The sequence below is a fragment of the Muscardinus avellanarius genome (genome assembly GCF_963383645.1).
Source record: "Muscardinus avellanarius genome assembly, chromosome: 3".
NCBI lineage: Eukaryota > Metazoa > Chordata > Mammalia > Rodentia > Gliridae > Muscardinus > Muscardinus avellanarius.
In genome coordinates this window covers 149,158,791-149,170,908 of record NC_137788.1, presented here as the reverse complement: position 1 = coordinate 149,170,908, position 12,118 = coordinate 149,158,791, and the positions used below count along the sequence as shown (strand labels likewise).

General features: G+C 43.6%; 1 protein-coding gene across 6 annotated transcripts in view; it reads right to left on the bottom strand.

Annotated features, from left to right (window-relative positions):
• NTRK3 (neurotrophic receptor tyrosine kinase 3) overlaps positions 1–12,118 on the bottom strand; it is a gene marked incomplete at both ends in the record, with an annotated part of 365,601 nt that overhangs the window by 257,526 nt on the left and 95,957 nt on the right. For all 6 annotated transcript variants that reach the window (XM_080692445.1, XM_080692446.1, XM_080692447.1 and 3 more), the window contains one exon: positions 5,541–5,609. In XM_080692445.1, the coding sequence (XP_080548571.1) occupies positions 5,541–5,609 (69 nt within the window). The remainder of the gene's footprint in view (positions 1–5,540; positions 5,610–12,118) is intronic.

Here is a 12,118-nt window from a genome sequence, read left to right as displayed (position 1 = left end):
CCGCCCAGAGTCTCCTAGAAACTACAGAGGCACCCTGGGGATGTCTCCTTCATTTTTCTGGACTTCTCTCTTTGACAACAAACCACACACGAGGCAGAACGCATTTTGAGTTTTAAAACTATAGCATCTCACTGAACCGATCCACAGCTGTCTTTATACCCTGACTAGAGAGTCCACACAGCAAGGTGGTGAGGAGCAGAGATGGGAAAGTCCTAGGTGCCAATGATGCTGTCTACTCTGCTGTTCTTTTTCCCTCAAACCAGAGATCTGGAAAAGCATCCTCAGCCTGGTTTCAGGGGCAGAACTAGATAGAGCATGACTCTCTGTGCCTCATTACCAACGCAGGAAGTGCTGTGAATACTACAGGAGAAACTGCTTCAAAGCAAAGCTCAGAACATGCAGCCCTTGCCCCAGACAGGGCCTTGGAGGCTCCTCACAGATGAACTCCGCCCCACGAGACATGAGTACACTAGCACTGTGCAGAGCAGCCAAAGCCATAACCAGGTGTTCAGGAAATGTTGATTCCCCCCCAGTCATCGCTCCAGTGGCTTTCTTCTTCCCTTTGCAGGATCATCATGCCCTTGCAATCTTGGGACCCCGTAATGGGAAAGGCAAGGACACTTAAGTGAGCAAAGGGAACACCTCTGTCCCAGAGCAAAGAACACGGCACAGGCCTCCTGGGGAAACAACAGCCAGACAGTAGAAAAGGTACATAGACAGAAGGGCTCAGCTGAGCCATCTGTGTCACCTCGAGCAAATGCAATGGGTTGGATTGTGTCCTCCAAAAAGATACGTCCAAGTCCCAAGCCCAGTGCCTGCAAATGCGACCTTCTTTGGAAACAGTCTTTGCAGATGTAATCAAGTTAAAGATCAAGGGCTGAGACCATTCCAAACTTAAGGTGGGACCTAATCCTAGTGATGATGTCCTCGTAAGAGAACAGAGTAAGGGATGGAAGATTAAGAGACAGGAGTGTTAGCCACGTAAGGTGAAGGCAGAGATGGGAATCCAGGAATACCAGGAGCCACCAGAAGCTGGAAAGGGCAGAGAAGGACTCTTTCCTAAAGTCTTTGAAGAAAGGGTGGTCCTACTAAACACTGGTTTCAGACTTCTGGTCACCAGAACAGCAAAAGAATAATTCCCCATTGTCTTAAGCCACCAAGTCCATGGCAATTTGTTACATCAGCCCTAGGAAATTAAGACTGTGAATAACTTATTCTCAAAGGCTCTGCTGCATCATCTATAAAATGGAGATGGCTATACCTGACATTCCTTCTTCAGAAAGTAATTTAGAGAATTAGTATAATATACATTAACATACTTCTTGAATTAAAAAGGGGGTTATAAAGAGGCAGGAATTATTATTTTAGTAATACTGTTATTAACACGATTGCTTAGTGACTTCTCTGGGTGATTTCAAAGCAGCCAAAAGAGAGAAGGAAAGTGCCAGGACCAGCCCAAACCCATCTCCAATACCAACTTTGCATTTTGCCAAGTCAATTAAATCTGCAAATCATACCAGAGCTAATTATCACTTTGCTTTAAGAAAATGAAATACTCCGATCTATTTTAATCATGTCTGCTTCGTGCATGCAGGGTATTAACAGAAGATGCATTCATGGTCCTCAGGGTATTTCTGGAGGGTTCTGTGCTGTGGGTTGATATCCTCCAGTGACTCTTGTCATTGCCTAAACTGTGTCATGGGACTTTGAATCCAAGCTTCTTTTCTTTCTAATTTATTCCTTGTCTCTAAGACAATCTCTCCAATTCTTGCTCTGATATTTAGTCTGGGAAAACCATGTTGCTGTAATCAGAAACTTCTGAGAGCACAGTGCCATGCCAAGCTGACATCCTTCAGAGCCAGGCCACTGACATATGCCAGCTACTCCAAAGCGAGTCTTGAAAGATGCTCCCAGGTCACTCTGCAAGAGAACTCCACTTGGGTGGAAGGAGGCTGCCATCCAGGCACTCACCAACGCCATCCCTTCATCACATGCAAACAGGTGATAAAGGAAGCATCTTGGCACAAGGCAAATTCTTTGAGATGGTTGACTCATTGGCTTTTTTCTCATAATTTCACTCCAGAGAGCTGTCATCCTGAAAGTCATTTCTGGAAGGAGACCCTGATTATGGAGGGCATGCTGCAGGGTTGGGAAAGGACAGGGCATGCTCTTCAGAAACAGCTGTCCCCAGTGGTGATAATACTTATGAGCATAATCAAATTCCTTGATTTACCATGTACAAGGTCTGTGACACTGGGCATACATTTGTTGAACTTGGCTAAGTCTCAAATCCCTCACTTATAAAGCTAGTTGTAATGACATCTCCCCTTGTAAGATTATTACAAGAAGAGATGGGACCTTATACACAGTAGGGGCTCAGCATGTGCCTCTCCTTCTCCTACCCCAATGGAAGTTTAGTAGATACTCTGCTCTTCCCAGGGGGAGTCCTAATAACAGCATCAATATGACATCAAGAATGGTTTAGTGGGGGATGGGCTGGGGGTAAAATATAGTCTTAAGAGACACTAAATGACAGAAGAACATGTGCTGTTTGCCCTTCTGTTCCTACAGACCATCACTCAAAGTCTCACACTCTGGCTTATGACTTTCCTGGCTGCCACAGCTGTCCCCAAGGCCAAATTTCCTTCTGAAAATTCCCTGACCCATCCCTACACTCCTACTTCATCAGGCAGACCCTGGCAGTCTAGATGGTTCATGCCAGATGGCACCCTGAAAACTAATCAAGAATTCAGACAAGAAAAGACTGCCCCCTCTTCCATTTGCCAGGAACCAGGATTGGTTAGATTTTAATCATGGCCCGAGCTAAGCGAATCTGTGGCCGCTCTAGTCAAAAAATAAATTTTTCACACTCAACATTCAATCCTTCCTCAAAAAATAGACCCCTACCAGGGTGATTGCTCCTTAAAGGGGGGGGGGGGCTTCTTTATTCTCCAATATAAATTTTTCTTATTTAACAATAAGACAGATATAAAATTCTCCATGGACATGGTGGCACTCACGCTGACTCACACTGGAAGAAATGTCTTCATCCCCCCATAACTTACATCTAGCTCACTGGCGTATTGATCCTAGGCAAAGATGAATGCTGAAACCCATGATCCTCTGGGAGAAATCTGACATTTCTTTTAAATATATATCCATGGGACAACTGTTTCTAAATCTCCACGAAACAGGTCACCAGGGCAGCACACCATTGATTCCATATTCAATGATTTCTTAGAAAGAGCTCTGAACATTTTCTCAATAATTCAGCTAACAGTAGTCCCTAGATGTTCCCTGGAGGGACACTCTCACTAGCCTCCCCTAGATGAAGGAGCAGGCATCCCAAGAGAACTAGATGCAAGACTCCCAAGAAAAGGAGCCCCCTGAGCCCCCAGTAAATTCAATAACGACTTAGGAAAGAGACACAACCATGTACTTTTTGAAAATTATTATAGAATAGATCCTTACATTGAAAACAGCTGGTGGATAGTGGGGCACAGAGGTCAAAGCTTCAAAGCTCCATACTACCATTTCTTTACTGGTGACCTTAAACAAGATACTTAACCTTGCTAAGCACTTCGGTGTCCTCAAATGTGAAGTGATAGTAATTATTCCGACCTTACAGAATCCTCATAAGGATTAAATTAAATAACATGCATAATTTAATAGATGACTTGGCACACTGCCTGGCACCAGGGAAGAGCTCAGTAGTCAAGTGTTCAGAGTGACTGAAGTAGTCATGTTAATGTACCTCAAAGATCTTTTTCACCTACAAAGATGGGCATGAACACATCAGGTATAACAGCCTGCAATCTAGAGGTGGGTGACAGAGTTTATCGTGTCTTGGTATTTTATACACACACACACACACACACACACACACACACGTGTGTGTGTGTGTGTGTGTGTGTACTTTTTTCCAGCTCAGGTTGCAATTTTTATTAATGATCATCTATATCTCTGCCATAAGTGACTAAAAACTCCAACCACTATGCCTATGGTATCTCTGCCAGAGTAGTAATAGTAGTAGTAGCCTGCTGGTAGGGAAACAAATCTAAATAAAAGAAAAGCAACCTGTAGAAGTAATGTCCTAAACTTTCCAACAGTTTTTTTTTTTCAAACTGGGGATTAAAGCCAGGGGTGTTGTACCACTAAACTACATCTCCAGCCCTTTTTAATTTTTTGTATTATCTTTTATCTTGAAACAAGATCACACTATATTGTCCAGGCTGGCTTTGAACTTGTGCTTCTCCTGCTTTAGCTTCCCAAGTAGCTAGGATTCCAGAAGTGTGCCATCATGCTCGTGTCCTTCAACATTTTAAAAAGACAACATCTGTACATCCCTAGAAAGACCTTTTGAAGCATCATATAGGCACATAAGCCCATGAAGACAAAACAACATACAAACTTGTCATGGTATGCTGGGCTATTGGGACAGTGGATGTAAATATTCTCCTTCCCAACAGCTGGTCTAAAAAGATAAGGTTATGACTCATCCATGAACTCAGGTCTTGCCAGGTGGAGGGAGGGTAAGTCAAAAGGCCAATAGCCTAGGCAAAGACCCAAGGTCATTGCTGCTTGGTACTGACAGCAAAGCAATCTGCATTCAGTAAAATAGTCAAGTCTGAGTCACTAAGTAAAAGAGAACACATGAGGTGGTGTCTCTGAATCCTTGATTCCCTAACTTCATCCATGCCTCAATTTCTTTCCAATTTATTCCTTGATTTATTCTCTCAACATAATATGTTGTCCTTCATGCACAGAGATGACCCTGATGACTCACACATCAATATGAGTTATTCTTGCCAGCAGTGGTCACGAATTTTCACTCACTCAGCCAACATTTGTTTGCATAGAATAGCTGGTCAGTGTAGAGGCACACTGATCAGCCTTGGAATGAGGAAAGGTTAAGCAGTCCACACATGAATTAAATAAATATATTCCCCTCTCCCAAAATGCCTATACTCAAGATAAATTGACAGGAGATCATGGGTGGTGAGGAGGACATGTAATCTAAAAATGAAAGACCTGGGTTCAAATCTTGGCTCCAACAATCCCTAACAATGCAATCATAGTTGAATATTCAATGCCTTCTAGGCCTCAGAGATCTTGCCTATAAAATACAAAGAACAATAACTCCTCCCTTCTATGACCCTAGTGATAATAAATCAAAGGTCATGTTAATGAAATTATACCTAGTGATCTATAAAGTTATAAATCAGGAGTGTTATTTCTTATAAATCGACACTCTTTATTATTATTTTAAGTGTTAGTACTATTTTTACTAATTTTCTGAAGATCACAAAACTAAGTCCAGATAGAAGAAGAAATTCTGTCTTCTAAAATATATTGTGCTCAGAAAGAGCATCAGAAACTAAACAATGAAGTAGATTATTCTCACTGAATATGGTACACCCTATAGCATTCAACCCAAAAAGACCCTTCAGGTCTTCAGATAGCTCCAGTGCTTGACATTTCACCCCACTCAATGAGTACCATCACTTCAGCACCTGCACAGTCTTCCAAACCAAACTTACAATTCCCGAAGACTCAGCGTCTGGAAGAGTTGCCATGAGAGTGTGGTGAGCCGGTTACTTGACAGGTTTCTGCAAGATTGACAAAAAAAGAGAAAGTTAAAGAACAAACCTAGTATTAATAGTGCTCCTGACAGTGAGTTTGGTCATGTCAGTGAAGCCCAGCTTTGCTTTTCTCCTTTTTCTTTGCTCTATTCTGCTAAGGATAATTGAGGCCACAGATCAGGTTGGGAGAGAATTCTGAAGCCTTTAAAGGGCAAAGTTTTACAAATCAAAGACACAATAAAATTCCCTTTGTTATTCTCCTAGTAATAAAAATTCAGGAAGAGCTATGCATGGTGGTGCATGCCTGTGATCCCAGTACTTGGGAGGCTGAGATAGAAGGATCAGAGGTTCAAGGTCAGCCTCAAAAACAACAAGACCCTGTATTCAAAATAAAAAATCAAAAGGGATGGGAATATATGTTGGAGGTAGAATGCCCCTGAGTTCAATCCCCAGTATAAAAAGGAAGGAAGGAAGGCAGGAATAAAGAAAGAAAGGAAGGGAGAAAATTTCAGGGAGCCTGTGTGAAATCACCCTTCTTCAAAAGGAGAGTAAGCGCTGAGGCCACACAAGTCCACACACATTCTTAACATGGACACAGGTTGGAAAACTTTGCAGATCACCTGTGATTCCTTCTAGCCCATCTCTCCCCTGGCAAACATGCCCATGAGTGAGATCAAGACATCAGCCTTTTGTGCATACGTCTGTTCTCCTCCTAATGGCTATTTAATTGTTCTCATTAGGATGTACAGGGGAAAGGAGCAGCCATTAGTCTTCTAAATAAAAGAAGAAACACGCCCACAGTTATTACTTTGCCAGGCTCAACAAACAACTTTTGATTCAATAACAGCCCTTAAAGGCATCAGTTAGACACTGCTAGAATTAAAGTGGCACCTCAGGAACAATGTTCTCATTTGCTGATGGGAACGGATAGTGGTGCTGATTCCATTTAGGTAAATACGAATACACACACACACAAGCATGTGTATATTTGTGTCTATTAAACATGTAGGTAATAAAGGCAAACAGACTCCTGTTTATATACACACACATATGCTTACACATGCACCTATATTTAGATGGTTTCTATAGCAAATATTTATTGAGAGTCAAATATAGGCTACCCTGAGAAATGAGAGTGCAGACTGCTAAGGGGAAGGTAAGGTCCCTCCATAGCCTTAAATTCAAGTTAAGAATGAGTAAGCAGAAGGAAATATAAACAAAGTGATGTAAGCTATTCATGTGGTGGGAAGAAGGCTACTCCAGATGGTTGCTCAGAGAAGTGCCTTCTGAGAAGGTGATGTAGGACCTGAGACTAGTAGAATGAGAATAAGCTAAGTGCCAGGGTGGAGTACTTTGGGAAGTATAAGCAGAATGTACAAAGGCCTAAGAAGAACCAGGTCAGCCAGGAAAAAAAGGAGGGGGAGCCAGGTGCATGCTTATAATCCCAGCATTCAGGTGGCAGAGACCAGAGGATCGTGGTTCATGTATAGCCTCAGCTACTTGGTGAGGCCCTTTGCATCTCAGTGAGATGTTGTTTCAAAAATAAAAAATCTAAAAACTAGGGCTAGGGATGTAGCTTGGAGATTCAGTACCAGTGGGTTCTATCCATGGTAGCACAATAAAAAAATAAAAGGAGAGGGAAATGCTTTAAGATAGGTGGAAGAGAGATTTATATTATACCCACCTTGCTGGTCATGAGAGAAGACTGGATTTTAGTTAAAGGAGTAGTGGGAAGGAATTGTGTGGCTTTTCCAGGGAGAAGATAAATCTACCATTTGTAAAAATGGGAGACCAAGGCTAGAAGCTGATCAGCCAGTTTGGAGGCTGCTACACAATGTTCTAAGCAAGAGATGGGAGTAGTGATAGTTGTGAGTGAGTTCAAGATAAGTGCTGGAGATAAAGCTGCCAAAACGTCCTACCAGATTCGACCTGGGAAAGGATAGAAAAGATTCAAGTGACCAGGTAAGTAGTGAGACCATCCTATGAGGCGAGGAAGCCTGCCAAAAGAACAGTGGGAAAGTGGGGGCCAGAATTTCCTCCTGACCCATATTGAATTTAAGAAGGCCATTAGATATCTATTGGTGTGTGTGTGTGTGTGTGTGTGTGTGTGTGTGTGTGTGTGTGTGTGTTGCTGGGAATGGAACCCAAGGCCTGGGATATGCTAGGCGTACACTCTACCATTAAGCTATACTCCCAGTCCTTCTTAATATCTAAAGAGAGAAATGATTCTACAGCTCACACAGAGAGTATACTCAGTTCATAATACGTACAGACATTCAAATACAAGAGCAGCCTAAGGGACAGAGTCTCCCCTACCCCCTTGATGCAGCCTGTCTGTGATGAGTTGGCCGAGTCCTACATTGATCTAAACTGGCTAGCTGTCTGGGACAGTCTATGATGGTGTAAGGGAGTCAGTTCCACTCTGGAGGTACAGGGACCTGAGGGAGAAGGGAAGGGGACCATAGGTAGGTAGCTCCCAAGTTTACTGTTCCACTGTCTTCCCTGAACCCAGTATACTCTCTGTCCAGAGTCCTTAAGCCCACACCAAGGATGGTCACCATGACCCCATGTTCCCTCTTCTCTGCCCGGCTAAAAGCTTTGGCATGATAGCACAGTTTGACAAACCTATAAACCTAAGTTGTTCATCATTCTCTGCCTCACAAGACCTTTTCTTTCTACAAACTTCCACTGCTTCCCTCAAGTCAGAAGGAAAGTGTTGATCAAGGAAGACCTGAAACCATGACACTTGTGGCCTGCACCTTGATGCTGAATGCTGCTAATCTTGCAAGCTCAGAACTTGAGGTTGAGGACAATGGGTTTGGGTACCATTCTTGAGTCTCTGTTGCCATTAACCTCTGTAATGTTTTAACAAATCTGTTTGAATCATCAAGTAGCAAGTTTTTCCCCCTCTTTTTTCTGATTTACTATCTACATACAACAGCATTCTTGGCAGCAAAAGCTGGGTAAGTCCAAACCTCCACATCCATAAGGGAATCCTGCTGGAACTTCAGAACGGCGTCAGGCATCTGTCTGCCTCTACTTCCCCACCTCATTATAGTCCTCCCTTGAACAGAACCCATGGTTGTGAAGTTGAAAACAGGAGCCTGCAGGGACTGCAGCCAGAAATCCTGGGCTCTTTTAACTTGGGGTGGCATGCCCCAAGGAAGACTCAAAAGCAAGTCCAGGAGAAAGGAGCAGCCCAGGGAATAGGGCAGCTGTGCTCATCCCAGAGAGGTGCAGGCAAGAAGCTGTCCAAGAGTCAGGGAGCCCCAGGCAGAGAGCAGGCTGCCAGAAATGTCCTCCCACAAAGGCCAAGCTTTGCTCCATGAGGGAGAAATGTCAAGAGAAAATTGGATTCCGAAAGAAAGAAAATAACAGGCACTCTGGGCAAACAAATAATAAGAAATAGCATTAGCTCCTCCTTATTACAAGTTGAAGGAGGACGGGGGCTTGGGACACCTGGTAAACAGGAGGTGGGCTCTAGCTCTCCCAGGGGTGTCTCAGCTGCATTTCCTGTGACCCCCCACCCCTCTTCCAACTAATAATCCCCATGTGGAAGAAAAGGGTCTCTCAGATTCCTCCAGTTCTTTGTCCAAATGGATTGGCCACTACAGCACTCCTGAACTCTGTCCACACAGAGTTCACACATACATGAAAGCCCGTGTGTTTGTGTACGTATGTGTGTATGTGTGTGTTCCCAGACAAAACAACACTGTATTGAACAAGACCAAGGAAACATGCAGTACAGCTGTACACAGTGCCCTCCCAAAGATACACAATAGAAGCACCCAGCCCCAAAGACAAACATACACAGTAAAGACAAGAAGTAAGGCAAACACACACACACCACAAAACAAACAGGGTATGCCTCAGGCCATCCTGCTCTCTCCGGCATTTATATATTCTTGTGATGTAGATTATATGGGGAAACTCAGGCATGGGGCTCCAATTGGACTTACCACCCACTCAGAATTCTCTACCCCAAGTTTTCTTCTATCTGGTGCCTCGCCGCCATCAGTTATTGATGAGCTGGTTACCTTGCTCATCAGACAAGAGTTTAATTAGGAACCATTCTGTCTCTGAGCCCCATGGCAGCCTCCTCCCTAACAGATACATTATCACCCATCTCTGACTTTTGCTTGGATCAATGGCCAGTGTCCAAGCCACCTGACCATTGAATTAATTTGGTGAGCAGGATTTTTTTTATGAGATAAAGCATCAGACACTTTCCCAAAACCAAGCTCCATGACATTGCCCTCTCTATCTCTCATCTGAGACTCCCAAACAAAGCCATTAATTTTGTCCTGCACAACTGGCTCTCTCAAAGCCAGACTCTAGGGTCCAGAGGTAATAAACGGTGATGATGTCGCTACTGGGTGCTCTGGGAACATGAGCCAGACACACATATGGCTGCACTCTGGGCCCTAGGGAGTGATGGGGAGAGATGACCCATTAATGCATTAATCCTGCTGTGTACAGGGATCTTTCCAGGCAACCTCCCTGCTGAGTAGCAGAGAGCTCAATAGGGAAAGCAATTCCATGACCTTCCTAATGGAGACACTCAACTAGAGCAGAAATGGAGCCCCACAATTTGGGAGGTGTCACCTTCTACCCCAAGAATCCTATTGCCCTACAAAAGAGTTAGCAAGGTAGAAGCTATTGCCAAGAGAAACCAGCTAGAAGCAGTTTTTCTGTTGCCCTAAACATATACCCTTTGGGGACTGAGAGCTGAAAACAAGACACTAAACTCCATCCTCAAAGTGACCCTGAAGATGGGCTTCTTCATGGAGGTCCTGGATCACAAGTGGGCCAACGTTCGGAAATACCTCTTCTTTGGGGCCCAGTAGGCAATTATGTCTCAGGATTCAAGTGTGTATGAGATTGCTGGAGCAGGTGCCCAGCATCTCTGTGCTACTAACCCACACTGCTCCCCAACCTCTATCCAGCCAGTTTTCATCTGTTCATCTCAATGCCACCGACTCTTGGGTGGCTAGCTCCCACCAGCTCCTAGAGGCCCACTCCATCTCAGATTTTCCTTGGACCCTCTTACTTGGGTTTTGTCTTCCATTCTAATGGGCTCCCTCCCAAACTATTTATCTTGAAGCCCTAACCCCCAGTACCTTACAATGTTCATGTATATGGAGATAGGACCTTTAAAGAGATGACTGAGATTGGATGAGGTTGTAGAGAGTGAGCCTTGATCCAAATCTAGTGGGTTCTTTTAAGGGATTTGGACATAAACACACAGAGAGGGAAGACCCTGTGCAGACACAGGAAAAAAGCCATCTCAAGTCAAAGAGAGAAGCTTCAAAAGAAACCAGCCCTACCAACCAGCTTGATCTGGGACTTGCAGCCTCCATAACTGCAGAAATGAACAGCTATTGCTGAAGTCACTCGGTCTATGGTATTGTGTCATGGTAGCATTAGCAAATTAGTACATCTGTTCTCAGCCTCTCACTTGCCCCAAGCCCCTGAAAGCCAAGTTGGCTATCCCACTGTGTCCCCAAAAGACTCCAAGCCATGTTCCTGTTACCCCCTCTCTCTAAGTCACTCTAGGGAACCAGGCTCCCAACAAAACTCCAACTGCTAAGATACAATTTGCTCTCTGTCCACTTGTCGGCACCCTGAGTATACTCCAGACTCTTCTTACAAGATTCCTGTAAGTGTAAACAGAACCAAGAAGACACTCAGCTCACATCCCAAGAATTAATTCCATCATGGCTAACTTTTCCTGGAGGTTTTGTGTTGTTGCTGTTGCTGCTGCTGCTGAAAGGCATTCTTTAAAACATCAAATGTACTTGGTGCATTCAGCAAAATTAATCTTAAAACCCCTCTCACTTCTGCAGGTTCCAAGGCTGTGGTTTGCAGGCTGGAACCATCACGATGCAAGTCTATTTCCTCCATGAGACGGCACTTTTTGTGGGTTTATTTTGTTGGTGTTATGATATAGATCATAACAAAATTCGATGTGTTAAAATATATACATAGAGCTCTTTGCATACTTTCCTCTACATCCCAACGCACTCTCTACTTTTCCACCCCACATGAGTTAGTGAGGTTAGTAGTCATCCCTTCACATATTGTCACAGTATTATTTGAACTGTTTCTCTCTCCAGTCCTCCCTTCTCCCATCTCTTTCACCCCTAATCCCCTTCAACCACTCTACCTATCTACTTTGCATTATTTAAAGTCCTTTGCTTCCTATTTTCTCTCTAGCTTCCACAAATGAGAGAAAACATACCAGCCTTGACTTTCCAAGACTAAACTCTCTTAGCATATTACCCAGCTCCATCCATTCTCCTGCAAATGACAGAATTCTGTCCTTCTTTATAGCTGAGTAGAATTCCATTGTGTATACGTAGCACATTTTTTTGTTGTTTATTTATCCATTGACAGATACCCGGGTTGGTTCTCTAATTTGGCTATTGCGAATCGTGCTGCTCTAAACATGAGTATGCATAGATCACTATAGCATTCAAATTTTAGTACAAAGGAGTAGTATAGCTGGGTCATACGGTGGTTGCATTCCTAGTTTT